This window comes from Blennius ocellaris (genome assembly GCF_963422515.1).
Source record: "Blennius ocellaris genome assembly, chromosome: 3".
Classification (NCBI taxonomy): domain Eukaryota; kingdom Metazoa; phylum Chordata; class Actinopteri; order Blenniiformes; family Blenniidae; genus Blennius; species Blennius ocellaris.
This window is the reverse complement of record NC_137652.1, coordinates 5243528-5265566: the sequence shown is the minus strand read 5'-3', so window position 1 is coordinate 5265566 and position 22039 is coordinate 5243528. Positions and strand designations below refer to the sequence as shown.

The window sequence follows — 22039 nt, the reverse complement described above, 5'->3', positions numbered from 1 at the left end:
TATGCACAAAACAAGTGTTACGTTTTTTTTTTTCTACTTTGAAAGATGGGATTTGATTCTAAGAAGTTTTGTAACGCCTGTTATTTAAAAAAGAATCACTGTTTGTTCTGGTGAAGTTGTCGCGTGAATGTAAACGATGACGTCAGCAGAGTGCTGTGTACATTTGCGAGTAAATGATGTCTGAGCGCTGTTCACGCCTCGTCTTTCTGTCGGTAGCGGCTGAATAAATTCTCCTGCTGCAATGAAGGACCTGCGCTGTGTTCAGTTGGGAACCAGAATCAGTTCCAGTTCCCCCAGCGACCCTGATTTCAGACGGTGAAACGTAGACGTTTGAGGTTAAGGAAGACCTCCGTGGTTCATCAGACTGTTTTTACGAGGAATGCAACACAACGGGGAAAAAAACTTTGCTTAAGATTCATTGCACATAAACTGAAATATATAAAGCCTCCAGCATAAAAGTCATAAATCAAAACCAACATCATGAACTATTACATCAGATCAAGTGTTGGTCGTTTTCAGTTTAAATTTTTAAAAAATGCTTGAATTTTAATGTCTAAAACTAAAAAAAGAGTGACTTTCTGATTATATTTATATTTTGAATGTTTATTTACATGCAGTGAGAAAAGTGAGTTTTGATTTTTTGTTCCGTGTGATTCAACCACCGAAAAGGAAGAAGAAAAAAAAATCACAAATCTTATCAGTTCATCTTTGAGACCAATCAGCTCAGAGCATCTGGGAACCGAGAAACGAGACTTTGAGTTAGAAACGCTAGAGCGTTATAAACCATGTGAAGTTTATTGGTTTGCCTTCCATTTATTACAGTATTACAGTGATACCATCTCTTCTCATGGCTATAATAATTTTTTTTTAGTAGAATACAGCAACGCTGCTGTTGCCATGGACACCATCTATTACACTGCAATGCTTCTTGCTCCTATTTCTAACTGGATATTTTTTTTCTCAAACACAAACGTAAAATGTTTCAGAGAGAAATTCAGATTTTTTTTTTCCCCTTTTAGGTTCGTTGACACACGAGCGAGTCGCCTTTCAATCAAACCTCCTTTTTCCTTCAAAATGCCTCCAGTAAAGCATCAACATCATTCTTATTGCACGTGTTGCTTCTACTACCTGTTGCCAATAAATAAAAAAAAAAAACTTCTGCCAAACTCGAGACCGTGAACTAAAATACACATTAAAAACACAGAAACCTTCCATTTAAACTCGACACCAGCTGAATGGAAAGACATCATTCAATGAGAAGTCTTGTTCAAGCATGATGTAAAATCTTTTTTAAATAATTCTTATTACAACAGGTAATAGAACATTTTAACCATAAAGCATCAAATGTGTGTCTTTGGGTGTAGCACTATATTATTTGTTTGTAGAACTACATTTTCCATACATGGGGAGGAGGCATACGCTGAGTAAATGGCAGATATAAGGCACTATTGAGCAAAACAGAAACCAGAATACAGTCGCTCTGATCGATGGGAGATAAAGCTTTAATCATTTAATTTGTAAAAATAAATTTAAGTGTAATGGAGTACAAATGTAACTTTAAAAATACAATTTTGCTCAGTGCAACACCACAAGTGCAATTCTTATATAAGAAATGACAAGATTTAAATTAAAACTCTTCTTAACTAGTCTATGGATCCCAACCGCTTATAATATATAATCATTTCTTTCTTATCATGTGAAAATATTAAGAAAGTCTTGACATTCAACCGAAAATGACCCGTACTTTCAATTTAAAGATTTACAGCAGATGAAACCAGCGAGTTGAATTCTATTTAATTAATTGTACAGCGTTCACGTGAGGCTCATTTATATTCAGTTCTTCGTGTCATTTAATTTGAAAACAGGTAAAGGTGTTCGAGCCAGTAACCACAAAGTCATCCTCTCAAGCAGCTAAATTAAAAACGTTCACAGCAGCAGACGATTTCAAACAAATCCAGTGCATTTAAAAAACAAAACAAAACACGTCCGTCACGCGACTCTTTAAGTGGCGAACGTGTTTCTGTGGAGAAGCACGGGGCCGTAAGAGAAGCTCAACACCGGCGGTCCGCGGCCCGCGTGCCTCTGCTTGACCAGGTCGGACAGGAAGCGCATGACCCTCCGGTCGCAGAGAGTCTGTGGGCTCGAGGCGCCGCCGTCCTCCTCCTCCTCCTCCCTCGCGCCCGGTTGGAAGGTGTACAGCAGCACCTGATTGGCCAGCGCGGTCAGGCAGCTCTCCACGTGCAGCAGGTACGTGATGCCGCGGCCGATGAGCGAGTGAGGGTCCGCCAGGCGGCCGAGCAGCGAGCCGGAGTAGGACGGACTCCTCAGGGTCCTCTGGTCCAGGTCCAGCAGGGCCAGGTAGCGACTGTAGCGCGTCAGGGAGTGCAGGACGGCGGCGGACGAGCTGGACGAGGACCTGGTCGTGGAGGAAAAGAGAAATGAGATTTGAGGGGAGGGGAGGGGCAAAAGCCTCAGCGGTTACCTGTGGATTCCGATCAGCCTCCAGGTGAGCAGGTCGGTCAGCTGGAGGGGCGTAGTCAAACACGGCATCACGGCGCCGCCGTCGGGTCCGGGGTCGGGCAGGAAGAGGCTCAGGGCGTCCGCCAGCCTCCTCACCAGGGTCTTGTCGCCCCCGATCACCACCAGGGGCCGGCCGCTCAGCAGGCAGAACACCGCGTGCGGGGAAAACGAATTCCGCTTGACGAAGCGCAGGGCCCGGAGCGCCGCCTTCCTCCTGCGGCTCCGGGCCGAGCGGCCGCCCCGGGGGGCGGCGGCCGAGTCGTAGGAGCTGGTGACGCTGGTGAAGCTGGTGCAGTCCGACCCCTCGTCCACGCTGAGCAGCCTCAGGTTGGGCCGCGGCGGCGGCGGCGCCCACCGGTCCTCCTCCGCGGGGGGCGGCGGCGGCGGCGGAGCGGCGAAGCTCACCAGGAGGTCGGGCACCGGTCGGGCCGTCGGAGGGCGCGGACGCCACGGCGGCTCCGACTCCGCCGCTCCGTCAGCTGTGGAGAGAGAACGGCTCCGTTACGGGCTGGAGGAATCAAACTCCGGTTCAACTCATCACAAGTGACACGGAGAAACTTCAACCCGGGATCATGGAACTCCGCTGACATCTTCTTTCTTTACTTCCTTCCTTCTTTCCCTTCCTTTCTTTTCCTCCTTCCTTCCTCCCTCTTCCACCTTCCTTCCTTCTTCCTTTCTTTCCCTCCTTCCTTCCTTTCTCTTCCCTTTTCCTTCCTCCTTCCTTTCTCTTCCGCTCCTTCCTTCCTTTCTCTTCCACTCCTTCCTTCCTCTTCCTCCTTCCTTTCTCTTCCTCCCTACTTCCTTTCTTTCCTTCCTTCCTTCCTCTTCCTCTTTCCTTCCTCCCTACTTCATTTCTTTCCTGCCTTCCCTTCCTTCCTCCCTACTTAATTTCTTTCCTTCCTTCCCTTCCTACTTCCTTCCTTTCCCTCCTTCCCTCCCTCCTTCCAGGAGTAAGAACGAACAGAGCGATTGAACCAGCAGATGGCAGTAGTGCAACATTCACGGATGCAAACTGCCATTAAACCCAAAAGAAGAAGGAAAACTTGCAAAACGTAAACTCTGGATTCAGAAAAGTGGTGCAGAGAAATACCGCCATGCGTAGAGTTTTTGTGCAAATTAGAACATTTTTATGAGGCTGAAAATACTTTACTTGTCTGTTTACAGTCGTGTCCGTGGAGGACATCATGTTGACCAGATACGGATGATATTTCAGTCCTCATGACTCCTTTCAGGTCAAACTATCTTAAAGTAGAGACGTGTTGCAGATCTCATAGATCTAGTAGTGTATTGTACACGGGGCTGCACAATATATCACAAACGTATCGACACACACCAAAGACGAGTCACTAAACTTTGTTTCACAAGAGAAAAAGAGGAAACGTGTCGTAGGAAATACTGAAACGATCGTTTTTTTGACAGTGATTCATCACAGACAGGATCTTTTTCCGGGAGTTGAAGTGTTGAATCGTCACATTCCTTCATTAAAGCTTTACAGGCTCACTGATTTACCGAAACTCTCCGTGTTTCAAAAAATTACTTGTTTCTCGTCCCACAACACTTTTCAGTGATTCCGTTAGATGGTTAATACTCAACTCCACACTGCAGAATGTGTCCTTTCATTTACACCAGTTTTTTTTTTCTTTTCTTCACTCACATGCATTAAAGTTCCACCTGATCGATCAGGTCAAAGTCTGATTGATTCTGCTGCACATACAAGACACACAGTGGAATTCAAATGGTCACGTTTCTCTTCCTACAGTGTCGACTTCTATGACCCCAAAATAAAAAAATACAACAAATATTGACTAAATGCGTCACCTTAAAATAGAATAAAAATAAATACATAGAGAATATATGTGGAAGAAAGAGTGCAACAATCTCCAGAAGTGAAATGTGCACTATATCCCTCGAATTTACGAATAAAATACAGTGTCGCCTCGGAATAATGAGCCGTAATCATCCATGCATATGGAATGTGCCTAAACATGAGTGTATGTCGTCCTGATACGAACATTGCGCACCTTGATATCACAATAACAATAAATTTGCTCTATATTTTGCGGCTCCAGTTCATTTTTCTGTGCCGTGGCAAACTCTCAGCACAAACACATTTCCTCTCCACATGAATTGTCACATTTTTAAAGTGCAAAGGAAGAGAACGTGTCATTCATAGTACAATATTTTACGTCGATCCTATGAATGTAAATACGTATGCATCTTAAATTCAGCCGTATTCCTGAATGGCATAGTACATGTTTACTTGTCATTTTGTATGTGTTTAATTAATACATTTAAACAATTAAAGTCAGATGTAAAAACATCTCGGGCCGCTGCGTTAATTGTACTCAGTTACAAGAAAGTCAAAGTACTTTTCTTGGAAAACACTCAGAATGGTTTGTTTTTTTATTATTATTGGAAATGCTTGTAGCTATAAAGCAGGGATTTTCTTTAAAAATAAGAAAAAATTACTTGGTGGATTAAATAAGCTTTGTTAAAAAAAAAAACGAATTCATAACTTACACTACAAGTCTCTGTGTTTTAATGTAAAGTCTGTTGTTTCCACGATAACTAAATAAGTATAATAAGTGAAGAGACACTGAGGTACTGTTTCTTTGCCAAGAGCAGTTAAAATCATGTTCAATGTGTGTTTTTCGACCCGTCATATTAGAGTCGCTGCGTTTTCCTCCCGATTCAGTGGCTGACGATTGATCATTGAAATATAACCGTGTCTCATTTCCAAGAACGTGACGGGACCTTGTGAGTAAAGGGGAGGAGCAATAGACACGGGTGAAAGCCAGCGAGGAAGAGGTTATTCAGCCTCACCGTGGGAGATTCAACTAGGCTTGAAAAACATGCCTGTTGACTGATGAAGTTATTCTTTGTAGAGCGGTATTTATCTGGAAAACCTCAATGGAACTTTTTCAAAGGTTCACCTTTACCCTTGAGGGTTTGCATTCTGGATCCACCCTTTAATGAAGCTTGTTGTCAAAGTGGCTTAAGAAATGTAAATATATGTGAAGACCAAGATGAGGGCGTGTGTGTGTGTGTGTGTGTGTGTGTGTGTGTGTGTGTGTGTGTGTGTGTGTGTGTGTGTGTGTGTGTGTGTGTTACCTTGCAGGAGTTTGGATGGACTTTCGCGCCGGTCGTCTTCATTCTTCATAATATCGGGTTCCTCTTCGCCGCCGCCAGCATTAACATCTCCGTGCTTTAAAGACTCGCCTTGATCTTCCTCTAGAGCCCCCTCCTCATCGTCCTCATCATCATCATCCTCGTCTTCTAAATGATCTTCATCCAGAGACTTCTCCTCGCCGGGGTCAGGTTTACCGTGGGCCTGCGGCTCAAAGCCGTTACTCAGGCTTTGGTGCTCCGCCTCCTCTTCTGTTATGGCCTTGAGGTCGTCGGGAAATATGGACTCGGTGGTGCTGAGCACCTCGATGCTGTCCTCGCTGTTGGCGCGCATGGCGTAGGCTCGCACGCGCCTGACGCCCACGTCCGCCGGCGCACGCCTCGCGTGAGCGTCTGGCATCCCGAACGGCGTCTCTGGTGGAGGAGACGGACCGTAAAGGAGTTGATCAAGTCAAATATCACCGAATGGTTTGTTAAAAAGGCAGGAACTTGATCAACTGTTTAACTAGGTGTGATTTAAAAACGGTGAAATTACTGAACTCTACAGTAGCGTAGAGCCGTCTGGAGACGCTGATTAGATTTGAATTATGTGAATATATTCAATAATGTCTTCTTTATTCTCCGTAAAACCAAAACCAGTCCACCAACTGGGTCCAATCTGGTTGCCATGGCGACCTTGGATAGTGTAAAAATTACCACGAAAAGCCTCAATGTCATTTTTAAAAATTGAATGAAGAGTTTTTCGAAAGTTGTCTTTCAGGTTTTGGACTGTTGTTAAGAGTAGCTGCGGTAAGATGACTCACACAACTTCAGCATTAACATTAAAGCCACACCGCGAAGGCTGCAGGAGTCAACGTACTCTGGAGAGAAGCACTCTTTCCCGGGAGGATCAAACTGGGCTGAACTGTAATGAGTTTGACACCCGGCTCTAAACTACTGATAATAATAATAATAATAATAAACACTACATTCTGAGCCTGAAGCTGAATCTTACAAGCACAAGTTGGGCGTTTTGTTCTCCACTTATTAAAGCGTTAAATGTTGAGGTGAACCGCGCAGTAGTGGACTTTCCCAAACAGCCACGGACGCTTGTTTCATTAGAACAAACGAGAAGTGGCACATAGAAAAAAAAAAAAGACACGTTGGTATAATTCAAGTCGCCGCCCTGACGGATCCCGAGGATCTGGGTTTTATTCACTGAGACACAATTCAAACTAGATGATCTGCATTTCCTGCGGCAAATGCATGATAGTGTGAATGCAAACTGTAATGCTTTTTGCTGCCTGCCTGTGGCAGCTAGACTGGAATGCTTTGAAAAAGTTGCAAAAGTGGAAAAAAGTTGCAAAAGTTGAAAAAGTTTCAATAAGTTGAAACAGTTGAAAAGTGTCAAACAGGTGAAAAAAGTTGAAAAAGTTTCAAAAAGTTGAAAAAGTTTCAAAAAGTTGAAAAAGTTTCAAAAAGTTGAACAAGTTTCAAAAAGTTGAAAAAGTTTCAAAAAGTTGAAAAAGTTTCAAAAAGTTGAAAAAGTTTCAAAAAGTTGAAAAAGTGTCAGTTGTAAAAGTTTCGAAAAGTTGAAAAAATTTCAAAAAGTTGCACAAAATACTAAAAGTTGAAACAGTTGAACAGTTTAAAAGTCGAATGGTTGAAATCGGTGAAGATTTGAAGAAGTTATAGCGAGTTAAAAATGTCTCCATCCGTCAACATTGGAAAAAAAGTGGCACAAAAGTTGAAATATTTCAAAAAGCCGGAACGTAGCCGGAAAGTGCCGAAAAAGCTGCACGATTTGATACTTGAATGGTGACGAACGGGTGAAGATTGCCAGAGTTGTAGCGATTCGAAAAACGTACAGAATAAACAGAAACAGACTCGAGAGAGTGTGAATGCCTTGCAATATCTGCCGGCCTCCTGCCGTACCTTTGACGTCAGGTCCGGCGGCGACGTGCTGAGTCCGGTACGACTTCTCAGTGCCGAGGACCTCGATGCTGTCACCGCTGCTCACGCTCCCCGCCATCTCTGCTTCGGGCCCGGGGCTCCTGGTCTCATCCTCCCCCGCCTCCAGTTTGATGGGGAGCTCCTCCACGCAGGAGAAGAACGAGTCCAACCCCGCGGCCCCCCGCAGATTCTCGTCGGTCGCCTGCGGCTCCTCCTCCTCGTCCTCCTCCGCGTCCTCCGGGCTCCACAGCCCAAACAGGAAGTTGGTGACCGCCAGCCCCCTGGAGAGCGAGTGCGTGACGCCGGCGGTCCGCAGCACGCTCCGGTCGCCGCGCAGACGGCGCTCCGTGTCCGCCAGCTGCCCCTTCATCAGGGAGAGGAAGTACCCGTTGCACAGCTGCTCCAGCGACTTCAGGCCGTCCTCCGCCTGGCGGGGAGGGGTGGAGGCGAGGGCGGGGGCCGGGGTGGGGGTGGGGGGCCGCGGCTCCAGCGGCAGGAGGGCGTGCGGGTCGGCGAGGTAGTCGGCCGGGTCGTAGGGCAGGAAGTCGGGCTGTTTGAGCTTCCTGTTTGGGTAAGACGTGACCTGGCGGAGGAGATCTCTGTGGCTGAGGATGGAGCGCCCGATGGCCTCCAGCTCATCGCTCTCCTCTCCCTCCCCGGGGGAACCGCCCGCCGTCGCCCGGCTGCCGGCGGTCTGCTGCAGCAGAGTCAGGCGTCTCAACCTGGAGGCATCAGAAACCACAAAGAGTTAAAAAAAAAAAAAAAAGCAGAAGCCAAAATCCGAGTACCGTGAACCGTTACAAAAACGCCGATCGTACTCAAGCTGCTGGAGTTTCCTCTGCAGCTCCAAGGAAAACGCCTGTCTGTTTCCCGTCTTGAGGCTGTCGGACGCCTGCGAGAAGCGCGTGGACAGCTCCCAGAAGTTCTCCATCAGCTTGGCCTGGTCGGAGCACACGTAGGCCACGCAGAACGGACGCACCATGCCCCGGGCCTCCAGGTCGTACAGGGTCATGTGGTGGACGTAGGCGAAGGCGTCCTCCGCGGAGTCGCCCAGGATCACCTTGGAGTCCTCGCTGAAGTTGAGCTGGGGGCCGGAGGAGGAGGAGGAGGAGGAGGAGGAGGAGGGAGCAGCGGGGCCGGGCCCCGACGCCTGGTAGTCCACGGACATGATGCGTACGGAGAAGTGGTTGAGGTCGAAGGAGCCGATGACTCTGTGGTCGTCCGGGATGGTCAGAACGGGCTTCGGTCCCACCTGGACACACACACACACACACACACAGTTTGTCTGTCAGAGATCAACGTGACAATCATGTCTGTCGTCTTCATTCTCATGTCTTGTTATGTTTGTTTGGGTTTTTTTTGTTTTTTTTAACCTTGAGGAGCCCTTCCTGTCATGTCTGGTTGTGTTGCAGCCTTTCCCAAGGCGTATTCTAGTGACCCTGCTGTGGTTTGTCAATGCAAAGCTTCACCGTGCAATGATTACGTTTCACTCCTGCTTCAACCTGCTGCTCAAAAAGCTTCTCTGAAGCCGATTTCCCACCGTCTGAATCAGGTGATGCAGCTAGAAGACATTTACACCATGCATGTGAGTCGTAACTCCGGGAGCAGAACTGAGAAACTGGCTGAGGTGAACAATCAGCCACACGATACGTCTTGTGTTTCACCTTCACTCTCCTCAAAATGGGAAGTAAATAGGTGACAGACGTTGACCTCTTCCTCATTAAATTCTCTCTGAAGCTCTCGAAACGAAGCTACTTGTGCAGAAATCATTTCAAAGGTTTGTACCAAAGCCTCTTCGAAGGCCATCAGAAACAACAGCCACTGGGCAGAGAGCTCACAGGCGGGTTTTTCCACATTCATGAGGCAACGATATAAAAATATCCTGAAATTGCCCGGATGTGACGGTCAGTCTCTCAGTGTTTGCCGTAATGGACTGACCATGCCCTGTGGACCAGAGGTTCAGAGATGAACGGCTTTCCAAAATAATTCATGTGTATAATGGAAAACAAAAATCAATTAACTGACTAATCGCTGGAGAATTGACATGTGTTTTATGTCATTTCATAACACTCCATCTTCGGTTAAAAACAGCAAAATGTCATTTAAAGCATAATAAATTGATCAAATGTTTATTGTTGGCCCCAATTTCTACAGGAACCTGCATCATGATCTTTATATCTGCAAGCACCTTGTCTATGGATATCGTGGAGTGAGTTATACTTTGTTTGCTCAGCATATCTGCCTTAAAAAAAGAAAAAGAAAAAGAGAAGAAGCTTCCTGATTGACTGAAGCTGAAGTTACTCTCTGGGTGACACACATCCAGGAAACGGTCCTGCAGCATCAAGTGTTCAGACAGTGAGAAACAACAACCGCAGACATGTTGCAAGACTGAACCAAAAAAGAAAGAGAAACTGATGATCTGGGTTATATATTTGAATATTTCCACCGCTAAAACCACATTAACCTCATCGTTGTTCCCCAGAATCTCAATAAAATTGTTTAATTACACCCACCCCCCCCCCGCAGGCCCACACACCTGCTCTGAGAACTCGGCCACCAGGATGAAGTCTCTGTTGAACCGGGCTGCGGAGCTCCAGGGGTGGGCGGCGGGGAGGAGAGGCACCGACAACTCCTCCGGGACTCCCGCAGCCTCCCGCTCCTCCTCTGCCGCCCCGAAGCCCTCCGCCCCGGTGAAGGCGAACAGGTCCGGTGACCCGATCATGTTCGTGCCGGTTGACCAAGGAGCTCAGCCCGCGGAGGCGATCATCATCGGCGGCGGCGGGACGCCGGTGGGTACACCGGGGGCGTGCGGCGCCATGTCCCGGCGCCTCCCGCCGGGGCCTCCGGTGAGTGAGTCAGCTGTTCACACGGGACAACAGCCGCGGTGAAGTTGAGGCTGTGGGGCACGGGAGGAGCCGGGAAACGGGCTTCCAGCGGCGGCGGGAGAAAAAGTTAACGGAGAAGCGAAACTTCTTCTCCCCCCTGCGGGGGGGGGGGGCGGAGACGGTCACACGGTCCGACGACGACCTTTGTCCCGGGATCCCGCTTCCTCTTTCCGACACTAATAAACGTTGACCGGTCGGTCCGAGGCTCCACACGCAGCCTGACCGGGACTGACACGCCGAACCCAGGCCCGCCGGTGACCCGGCAGAGAGCGGCGCTTCGCCGGGGAGGAGGCGGGGAGAGGGGGCCGGACGGCCGGGGTCAAGTCCGGGTACAGGCAGGGAGCTTTCCGGAACTTCGCTTCAGATGAAAACACACACACATACGCACACACACACACCAGTAATGGCAACACCCTGAATAAATACAATTACTGACGTTTTATATCACCCATTATTTATTAGGTGCCTTTTTCTAAAAAAATTAATAAAATAAAAGTTGTCTGAAAAAAAACAACGAATGAGCAGATGTTTAAACTGTTTATTATGAGATCGAAACACTTAATTTTTTTTTTATGTATTGTAAATGTAACTGACAAGTAAAATGTATCAAATAAGTTCCACTGCATAACTCAGAAGTGTTAAAAAGACTCATATTAAAAGCCATGTTTTTATCTGAAATTCTGTTCAATTAAAGCATCATCTCTAATTGTAAAGGATTATAACTGTATGTTCACGACAAGAGCATCTCTCCATCCATTACTTCCAAGTTCAATAAGATAATGCATCAAATTATTTGTTAAGAATTTGTGGGTGACAGAAATCACCCACAAAAGAAGAGTTTGATGCTAAAAACATTTTGGAATTAAAAGAAAAATGCTTCCCTCCTGCAAATATTGAGATCCATTCATTTATTTATATTACCTACGTGTATAGAAGTGCCTCACCAAGCTCCATTCACAAACTTAAGTTCTCATTAAATTATGTTAAAAATAAAGTTGTTTTTAATATATGATGAAGTTGTAAAGAAAAAGTATTGAGAGTCCACTTTTAAACTGAATTCTAGGCAAAACACTTTTACACCGTGTTAATTTTTTTGATGCACCACTGTAAGAAACAAGACGATATCAAAAGTGCTTTAATCTTTATTCTGCAGTTTCACTGCACACAATGCATTTCCTTATACCCCTCATGGAACAACAGAATCATCCGCACAACATTCATCCGGTGTTTAAAACAACTGCTTAAAATTATTAAGAGTCTAATCATAATTTAATGAATTTTGCACCCAAAAATTGGCAACAGATTTAAGTGCTAAAGAATGAGGCTTCACACATCAACATCCGGTATAATAAAATATACATTTGCAGTTTTTCTAAGCCGACAGAGCTTGAGCGACTTAACGTGAGCAGCAGAAGCGGGTGGACTTTTGTCAGGTTGTCATTGATCTGCATAGTTAGAATACTTGAAGGACTTTCAGGAAGAAGATGCGGAGCAGCGGTTGCTGATGAGAAGATCTACAACCCCGACGCCGACCCGACTCGTACACTGGCCATCGACATCTTACCGAATTCCACTCAGGCAAAAACCCAATCGCAGCCTTTTGCAGCACAGCCACAAGCTGGACAATGGCTCCAAACATTTCCTCACGTCTTCTCTGTTTCCCGTCACATATTTTAACCCTCGGCTCTGCAGCCTCCTTGATGAAACTCCACCCCGTCCACCACTGCAGACATCAATCCGCGGTGCCTGCACAACAAATGAAGCCCTTCCTTTTGTACGCAGGAAGTCGGGGAGATAAACAAGGAGCCCTGAAACAAACGTGATGAAGCCAATACACCTTTAATTTGTCAGAGCTCGGGGGGGGGGGGGGGGACGTGATGTCCAGAGTTAAATGAGCAGTATTTCGGGCTCCGACACGGCGCAGTAGAGCATGAAGCCCATCTGGTCCACCTGGTCTTCCGACAAGCCGCTCAGCAGGTTGACGGCCGGCTTGAAGTAACTGTGCATGGCGCCTTGTTCGAGGTAGCCGATCAGCTCCGTGACGCACTGCCGGAACCGCACGTCCAGGCTGGCCTCGGACCAGTCGCCCTCGCCGTCGCTGAGGTGCAGGATGAGGTTGGCCAGCGGCGCGGCGCGCAGCGGCCGCAGCGCCGGGTTCAGTCTGCACACGGCTTTGAGGACTTTGAGCACGCGCCGTCGGCAGCCGCCGTCGGCCGCGTCGAGTTGAGCCAGACGCTGCGTCTCCCACGGGTAGAGAGCGAGGCGCCAGGCGTTCAGCCAGGGGGAGGTGAGCTCGGGCTGCGCCGTCAGGACCACGTCGTCCTGCCGCAGCACGGGCAGCATGGTGATGAAGAGCGGCTGATCGCCGCTCCCCGCACCTTGGTCCTCGGGGTTCGGCCTGAAGAGGGCAAAACACATGAGGGGGATGCAGGTTTTTTTAAGACCGTGGGAGGAAATGTGTGACGCGAGAAAAAAAAAAAAACACCCACAAGAACGTTCAACTTTTGACAGATCAACAAGCTGCAACTGCAATAAACAACACTAACAGCAGTACAGTAAAGGTGGAATCATGCTCCATGAGAAAAGGAAGAAAGTTCGGCACTCGGCGGTTCTGCCGAACAAAATTACGTCAATTTGGTTCGACTCTGCCGCCGGGGATGAATTATTTCTGTGCCGCGCTGCTGAAACGTCGGACACTGCCGTGTGCTGCTTCACGAGTTCCAGCTGTATCAGTCATATCTTAATCATATTCAGCATGTAGCGCCGCTGCTGCATGAGCCCTGAAGCTCGTCAGAGGGTGGAGGGGTGGATTTACGTGATGTCCCTGAACGCATCACTCAACAGAACCTGATGTTAAAACCAGACCGACGTCGCACCTCGGACACAAATGTTCTCTTTTATGACTGAAACAGTTCTGCAAATGTATTTGTGAAAACATTTGAAGCAAAAAAATAAGCTGTGCAGCTGACAAGTTAAAACAGCGCTTCACAGACATGTGCCTGCTGTGAGGGGGCGTGGCCTGCAAGGTCGACAGCTTCTTCTTGGGAGCATGAAATGTCCAGCTACACACACACACACACACACCTGATCTCCAGTCTGAGTTCGGCTCCTCCCAGTATGGGTCTGACCAGACAGTCCAAAGTGCTGCTGATCGAGGGCCAGTTGATGGTTTCCATGACGGCCTTACAGAACATGTTGACAACAGCCTCTGCAGAGAGATACCCGCCCACCAGGTGCCTGCAAGACACAGCGAGATGCTGGCTTCTGTTTCACACCTCAAAATACAAAGTCTTTTTTTAATTTCAATTTACTGTGAAATGGCCAATATGCCAGAATTCCGTCGTTGGGATCAGATTTGCGCTGCTGAAAGCTGCTGCAAGAATGATGACATGAACTAAATCAGTGAGCTAATAGAAGCCAAATGATTGCAAAAAAACGAGTGAGTGGGATTAAAATCTGTGTGGTTTCATGTGTCACAAGTCAATTTACATGCAATTATAAACGAGGCCAGAATATAAGGTGGCAAAAATGACATCAAAGCTCTAAGTAAGTTATCATTGCAACTCCAGGGGCGTTCATTTGAAACTGCAGGATCACGGCTGCTGCGGAAGTTACAGGAAGAATACAATTAAACGGAGAACATCATGATGACGTCTACTGGTCCCACACTATTAAGAAACTCTGGTGATTGATTGATTTGTGCCGAGGCCATTTTCATGTAGATCACCGAGATGTGAAATGCTTCACTTTTACATGGTCACGTCACACATAAGACAGATCGTGATTAACGGACGACTGGAAAGCAATGAGGTGATGTTTTTTTTATTTTATTTTTTTATTTATCACCTGTCCCAGTAGCTGCGTCCTCTTGGAAAATATTCCAGATTGAGCCGTCGGACCATCCAGTGCAGAGGATGTGTGAGCAGCGTCTCCTCTCCTGGTATGAGGCGCCAAAGAGAGGCTTCCAGCTGCAGAGGCACCATCAGACAGGCGTGGTCCGCACTGACCACCTGAACACACGCGCGTCGAAGTCATACAGCGCGGAGAACAAGTTATACGAGACGACGTGACGCAAGATCATTTGTCACCGTGTGTGTGTGTGCGTGTACCTGCAAATCATCCAGCAGAGAGCCTCCGAGGCTCATTTCCCCCAGTGGCATGTCTGGGTGGCGGCTGTGCAGGAAGCCTTGGATCTCGGTGCAGATGTCCAGAGCCAGAGACTGGGCCCGCTGGACCTCACGGGGGGCAAGCGCCGCCCTCGTGTGATAATACTGCTGCAGACGCTCCTAAAGCACAGTTTACAAACCTTCAAACTCACGCCAGAGACAACGTGCAGGTTCCTGGCAGCCTGTTGTTGTAACACCTCTGCTGGGAATACACACGGCTCTCCCAAGTAATGAAATATTCCGTCTGCGTGTCTTGAAGCAGACTGAGCAGCAGAAGGATGGGTTTTTTTGCCTGTTGCGTAGCCGCAAAGAGGAGAACTGGTTAACGGCAGTACAATTTCATTGAAACACATTGGAAACTGTTTAATATAACTTTCGTGTAAAACTATGAATGAAACAGTTCTTTGAGTTAATCAAGACTTGCCACATATTTCAGGCTAAAGCCGTGAACAATTAACAAATCATAATGTGAAAAGTAATGGAAAGTCCATCATAGTACTTCACATGAGACAAAGGCTGAGTAATGTTCGAGCTGTGGAGGGTAAAAATTATTCAACCTACCAAACTGTAATTTTTTATTTTTACTTATTCTTTTTTGTGCTGTTTTTTGCTCTTGTTTAGATATTTACATATGTTTACATATTTTAATTCTTTAATTTGATAATTTCTGCACCTTTTTACCTTGAGCCGTTATAAGTTTGTGTTTCCCCCTGTGGAGGAATAAAGCTCTATTCTATTCTATTCTAACTTTGTCAATTATAAATAAAAAAAACCCAAACAGAAACACAGCTCTACAGTATCTACTTTAGATGCGTCACTCATCATTGGCATTTCTCTTTTACTCGCTCTCACAACACCCACTACTGTTATAAAAGGTTCCAGCTATTTACGACAGAAAATCGAAATTTTCAAGGATTCTTGAAAGACCGCTGGGTCTTTTTTTTTTTTTCTTTTTAGAAGAAAAGTCACAATGTTAAAGTCCTGGCTCGTGTGCAGTCATACTCTGCTAACATTTACTGAACAAATTACTTCATTATTTCAATATGCAACCTTCTTGCTCATGTGGACGTCCTGCAGACTGACTGGAGGCCCTTTTCATGCTTCATTTGACTCCGTCCACACACTTCCAGCACACACGGGCTCTTCGTTATGCAGTGGACTCTCAACCCGTGCATGATAATGCGAATCCCCTCGGCGCCGCACTTAACGAAACATGTCACACGAAGGAGCAACGGCTCAGCAGAGGTCCACCAGAGCAGCTGCTGGGATTGAACGCGTCAGGCGGTGAAAGGGCGAGAGCGTACCTGCAGACTGAGGACGCACAGCTGGAGCCTCTTGGGTTTGGACTCAGGTTGGGGCCGCGCGTCCGGGGAGGCGGTCCCAGGTTGCTCGCACAGATCCGCTGATTGAGGAAACACGCGCGCGTCGTGTCATGTCAGCGGATTTGGGTAAAAAATAAGGAACCGGTTCGTTCTGTGCGGCGGAGCACTTTAGTGACTACCGGACGCTGCGGATACCTTTCTTTTGCCTGGACGCCTTGGCCACATGCTTCATCACCACGCCCTCGATGCCCTTCCTGAGCAGCGTTGGGGAGGTGGACGCCAAGCTCAGCTCCTCCCAGCTCTCCGCCATCTTCTGCTCCACCTTTTCGTCGTCCGCTGCACGCCCGGCGCGCTCTATGAGCTGGACAAAAGCACCCATTGTCTCATGCCTCAGACACCCACTGCTCCACCTAAGAAGCAAACAAATGTCGAGCAGGACGGATCGTCCTGAAGACTTCCTGCAAATCTATTTCCAGTTTTGAAATCTTTTATTTCTTTTGTCCACCGATAATTGATTTTCAAAATGAAGTTTGCCCAGTTATGTTAATAACTACATTTGGCAATGTCTCTCAACGAGCTGCAGTTAAGACAATTCAATTGTCCACTTTATGTAAATCTGTTTAAATGTACCTGCATCAACAGTCTGGAGACATATTAGTGACACATGCATTTTATTTGGTTACTGCAATATAGGATGAGACATAAACAGTCTGGAGCACAGGTGCAGTGATATATTCCCTATATTCTGCAGCTTGTAATTAGTGTTTTACTCGAAAGGTGAACTTTCCATTGGCCTATAAATTTGAGACACACCTGCACTGAAGCAGAGCTTAGAACAATTCCATTTTTTTTTTTTTAAATACAGATGAATACTGAGGAGCATTTGTGTCTCAGTGGGAGTTTTGGTGGCATTTCAAGCTTCATGACAAATGTCCAAACTATTGAGGATAATACGTAGTGATTCGGTACCAACAGGCCTCAGACACTCACTCGTTTCACGGCCAGTGTTGCGATGCCGAGCAGGGCAGCTCCTCCAACTCCCAGAACCAGCCGAGCATTAGACAGCAGCAGGTCGATGACCATGGCGATGCCATCTTCCCCTCGCCGCCGACTGCCCTGGAAGTTCATGGCTTCCCCTTAGTGGTTAGCCTTCGGAGGGGAAGAAAACAAGGCTCACATTTAGTGGTGGAGAAAAGCGCAAGTCATGACAGTCAGGTGGAGAGAAAATTGCCTGTATTCACAGACCTTCAGTGGAATCAAACTTGTGTTATCGGATTAAACAAACCTCTTTTAAGTCAGAATAACAAGGATGTGTATGGGGATGGTATGTGCTGCAAAGACACAGACATCTGAGAAGAGTCCGACCAGAATGTGAGCCAGCAGCTGCAAAGCGTGACTGAAGATCACGGCACGAGTTTGAACGCTCCGCAAAACAACATCCTTCTCAGATGGAAAGTGATTGCGTAAAACACCATCATAACACCTGTGTCTCGCCGGGAAGCTGTGATTTTGCTGCTACAACATAGAACTCATCACTTGTCCTTTCAAAACAGGATGTCAGAAGATGTGTGGTTTGTATTTTCCAGTTTGGTGGCAAAGATTGGGAAGCGTACAGATCATTAGATGGTAGAACGTTCCCATCATTCGCGACAGTGGTGAGTCCTCGGCTTTGAATGCCGAGTACTGCTACAGTGAATACAAGGTCATATTTTAGGGCTTTAAACTGTAATCTTATTTGGGGAAAAAAAAAAAAAAAAAACAGGAAGCTGGCAGGATTACAATCAGACATGCCTTCTGCTGAGGGGGCTGGATAAAATATTGCAGTTAGTTTCCCTCTCTTGGCCTCCGCTGTGCCAAAAACAGGAACTTGTTCCACATAAAGGCAGGAAACTCAAGTAGAGTTTAAAAAAGAAAAAGAAGAATGAACTCGGCTGCAGTTTTTATCTACAGTAATGTTTCACTCTTACGACGTGTGACTGTCTTGCGGCGACTCTCCGCCATCAAACTCAGTGGCACATCTGATCGACGTCGCAGCTCGCCTCCGTGTGTGAACCCATATACGACCACGACAAGTATGAACTGAATGTCTGCACTGGAGTTTCCATATTCAGCTGCAGGCACCTGACGCCCGCAAATAGCCACCAAACACTACCCTGGGCCATCTTGGTATCCTGCGCGTCCTCTCTCCTTGCCAGAGGTACGAGGTCCCGAGACCAGAGCCGGGGCTCTATTTATAGAACCAACGCATGCCCAAGTCACACCAGCTGGGTGAATTTGGTAACGGGCCTTCTCGTAGAGTCGCAGCAACATACAGTACTGAGGTCAACCTTTGAACGCCACAGGGCCCTTTCGGCTCCATGTTACAGCCTCGTGATATTGATAGATGCCACTCAACAGTAGCGGAGCTGCACACCGACGTAGCCCGGAGCAACTGACTGACACACTGATCTGTCGCTCAAAGGTTCCACTGGCTTCTCGTCCTGTTTCTGGTGCGCAGAAAAAGCACCGATCCGGCATTAAAGCACCACGTTCAGACTAACGGTCGTTGTGAAGCTGGAGGTGAATGTACCACAATGACAGCATGAGCAGAATCAAATCCTCCTTTGCCGTCATTGATTGCATCCCTTATATGGGATACTGGAAAAAATAGAAATAAAGTCATTTGTTTGCAACATATTTTCAGAGCCACAAAAGCTAAATAACGGCCAGCTGTTTTACTCCTATTTTTTTAATTATTTGACTTAATAAGATTTCATCCTCCAGTGACACATACATGACACAGAAGTTTTGGCTATTGTGAAAACAGCCTGTATTGAAAGAATGCTTCACAATAGATAAACAGAAGAGGATCAGACACAAGAATTCAACTTTGGGGGAGGAGATGAGAAAAAAAATCTGAACAGTGCCCAGTCATGTAATGGATGGACCACCGCAGACACAGGCAGCTTGGTTTTACAGTTGTTTAAATACTGCCTGTTGAGTTTCCATTAATAATGTCCCACAAAGATAAACAAGGCATTTCTATTCTATACTATACACCTTTGCCACCTAATAATGTGCTCAAGGTTTTCAATCAATACACAAGATTTGAAATATGGGGTGGAAAAAAAGGCTTAATAGAGAAGATGTGTTCAACTATTTGTATATAATAAGATAATGACATTTTAACAAGACCCTTTGGCAGTTAATTTCCAAACAAACTCAGATGGGCTTTTACTGAAAAGTGGACAAAGCGCAAACAAGAGACAGTCGAGATAAACGGCAAACATGCAGACAGCAGCACGCAAGACTTAAAGTGAAGCAAATCCCTCTTCAGGTTGATAACACTAACCAAATGTACTGTGGACACAAACTAATGCCAACATTGTTAATGTTCACTTGCCAACTTCGGAGGATTTGGGTAAAATAGTAAGTGACAGAAGAGCTTTTGGCATCAAAAGGAGAATCCAACATCTCTTTAAAAGAGATTATCGAAGGTGTGAGAGATGGGAGGAACGCCCGCATATTACTTACTTAATATTTAAAAAAAATTTTTTAACCAACATTGTGATCTTGTCCAGGTGCAATGAACCACACACAGCCACACACTTGTGTACCAGGAAGGGATGTTGTTCAAAGTCTGTACAAACAAGTGTCACCTTCCTCCCCCTCAATCAATCCTAAATTGACACGATGCTGCAATCAGGAGTTCAGGGGGGTGGAGGTCACCCAGTTTGTTCTTTGGATTTGCTGTGGTTCTGATGACTCAGGTTGTTTGTGATCGCCATGCGACAGAGTGACTTTGAGATATATCAGGCAACTCCGTGACAATGCAGATTAAATCAGTGGCTCGTTGTGGAGACACATAACAGGGGGCAAGTTACACCCTTTACATAAATGCATCACTATACCAACAAGAACGTGTACACCATGCTTCACTTCCTGCAACACTCAACTTTTAATACGTCACATATTAGTTACTTCCACTCTCCAAAGCACTGTCCTGTGGATCATTTGTCCACACTCCTGAACTTCTTGTGCTTTAATTTCTGCGTCCAGACCTCTTATCGGGGTTTTCTGTGTTATTGTTTCTAAAACTGAACTAATGACACCGTTGGAAATCTTTGAGAAAGACTAATGCATCGCCTTGCTGGACACCTGATCGATCTCATCTGGCTCTTTGTGCTGCAGTAGACGAACTTTGACTTGCATGTGTATAAACAATGGCAGCTAACCAGCTGCTTTGTTAGCCGACTAGCTCCGTTAGCACCAACTGACAGCTAAGTTGTTTCTTCGCTCTCCTGCTGAGTTTACTCACCGCTCAGTGCGAGGAGGAACGCGACAAAGGGACCCCGAATCATGAGCGCGTGTTTAAATACGGTTCTTAAACGTATGCTCCCCCACCACCCCCAAAAAAAACAAAGACTTTTGTTTCTCCTTTGCGTCCAAATATGTATTTTTACCACTTAAGCAAACAGCTGCTGGTTTCTTCTTCGCTTCAACGACTGGAGTCACTGTTTACGGTTTAAGTGCAACAGCGCCACCCGCAGACACTTTGTGGAAACTACAACAGGCCACAGCATGCAGCAATGTGATTAACCCAATTATTCTATAATCGCACCTGATAGTTTGCTTTAAAATATGTAATGCCTCCAAAAGCTGCTTGGAAACCAGATGCATATGGCAACGTGCTAGAAATTGTAGGCTTTTGTTTTAAATTAATTGTTCAAGATGCCTGTGTCCATGATGGAAACTAACAGAACAAGACAAACATACTTCTTTTGTGTAACCACCTTTATCTCCATGCCTTGAGGTGAAAACACTCACTTCACTATTATGAGCAGAGGAATAACACTCATGTTAAAACATACTAAAACAAAAAGTTTAAAAGCTGTAAACTACTGGCTGGTCAATTGAGGAGTTATCAAACTGTATAGGATCATCCTGAAAGATCAAAGATCAAGTAGAAATAAATTGAAGATAGGACTGCTTGATGCATGCACAAGTATTAAAAACAAGATACACGCTTTGATTAGAAAGAGACAACCACTCCTGCTTTCCTGCTCAGTGGCCCGACAAAAGTGAGAAAACCTTTGGACTTTATTCATTGAGCCTCCGTTAAAGTTCAACGCTTTACAAACATTGTGACTTGAATTTTTAAATAGTTTTAACAAGAGATATGAAGTTAGAAAGTAGAACATAAAATATAAAAAAAAACAATCTATAATTCATAATGAGGTATGTTGCTGCTTTTTAAGAGGCGTGTCATTTCTGTTTGAGTGTGGCACTAATGTAGATTTTTTTTTTTGCATTTAAGCTTGTGATTTTGAACAACTACTTCCTGATAAACTCGAGGTAAAATATCTTTAGACCTGGTTTTGGAAATCCATTCTTCACGAGCCCAAAGTAGACCGAAGGCGTAAAAACTTGAGGCGTCTGTACTCCGCGGAGCAGTCTTTGTTGTAGGTGTTCTGAGTGGTGCATAGTTCTGTCAAACACATGAAGAGTGTCTGCATAAATCTTGTGACTTAGATCCAAAAGTACACGAGCTCTCAGGAGACGCCAGAGATCAGAGGGCCCGAGGTTTTGCTCGCGTTGAAAGTCTGATTTACACACATTATAGAAAAGCATTTTAAGAAACTCCCTGTAATTTGGAACAGACCTGTGGAAAATAGAAAGGCTCAGGAAAAAAAAAAAAAAAAAGTCACACGAGTTGCACTGGTCATCTGTCTGCATGTGTCCATAGTGTCAGATGTGTTTTGTGATCAGAAAGTCCAGTGAGATGATGTTGCCTTAAAAAAAAAAAAAATCTCTATAGACATTTTCAGCTTTATTCTTTATTTAACCTGCACCCTTTTTCCAATCAAAACAAGTGTGACTACTAAAAAGTCATAAAATCACCCCATGTGCGCCCACTCTTTGCCTCATACGGATCCGTTTTACCGACGAGTGTCACAGAGCGTCGGCGAGCCACGAACGCCACCACTCAACCTGTTTTTAGCAAACGATTGCTCCTCTGAACCGGGGTTATTTTTGTTCCTGTGTAACTCCAGACAAACTCCAGTCAGCTAATGACTACCTCGGCCAAACACGGCAGACGGGGATGAAG

The 22039-nt window shown here is 46.0% G+C and overlaps 2 protein-coding genes across 2 annotated transcripts; both read right to left on the bottom strand.

Moving 5' to 3' along the window:
• Positions 1–1479: 1479 nt before the first annotated feature.
• Positions 1480–10741, bottom strand: smcr8b (Smith-Magenis syndrome chromosome region, candidate 8b). The gene is made up of 6 exons (XM_080521189.1): positions 10115–10741; positions 8397–8830; positions 7561–8300; positions 5632–6060; positions 2483–2999; positions 1480–2416 (listed from the first exon to the last, which is right to left on the bottom strand). The coding sequence occupies exons 1-6, from the start codon at positions 10298–10300 to the stop codon at positions 2002–2004; spliced, it is 2721 nt and encodes a 906-aa protein (XP_080377315.1). The 5' UTR covers positions 10301–10741; the 3' UTR covers positions 1480–2001.
• A 1544-nt stretch (positions 10742–12285) lies between these two features.
• Positions 12286–20390, bottom strand: mief2 (mitochondrial elongation factor 2). The gene is made up of 8 exons (XM_080520867.1): positions 20249–20390; positions 16942–17100; positions 16147–16312; positions 15934–16031; positions 14573–14749; positions 14310–14473; positions 13548–13700; positions 12286–12861 (listed from the first exon to the last, which is right to left on the bottom strand). Exons 2-8 carry the CDS (start codon positions 17077–17079, stop codon positions 12351–12353), a joined length of 1407 nt encoding a protein of 468 aa, XP_080376993.1. The 5' UTR covers positions 17080–17100; positions 20249–20390; the 3' UTR covers positions 12286–12350.
• Positions 20391–22039: the final 1649 nt, after the last annotated feature.

Bases quoted from the DNA above. Each gene is read 5' to 3' on its own strand.
- smcr8b (XM_080521189.1), bottom strand. From the start codon at position 10,300: ATGATCGGGTCACCGGACCTGTTCGCCTTCACCGGGGCGGAGGGCTTC. The intron at 8,301-8,396 runs GTACGATCGGCG...TGATGCCTCCAG, and splicing joins AGGAAACTCCAGCAGCTTGA to GTTGAGACGCCTGACTCTGC. The intron at 3,000-5,631 runs GTAACACACACA...CTCTCTCCACAG, and splicing joins TCCATCCAAACTCCTGCAAG to CTGACGGAGCGGCGGAGTCG.
- mief2 (XM_080520867.1), bottom strand. From the start codon at position 17,079: ATGAACTTCCAGGGCAGTCGGCGGCGAGGGGAAGATGGCATCGCCATG. The intron at 16,313-16,941 runs GTGAGTGTCTGA...GCTTTTGTCCAG, and splicing joins CAACACTGGCCGTGAAACGA to CTCATAGAGCGCGCCGGGCG. The intron at 12,862-13,547 runs GTGTGTGTGTGT...TGCCCTCTTCAG, and splicing joins GAACTCAGACTGGAGATCAG to GCCGAACCCCGAGGACCAAG.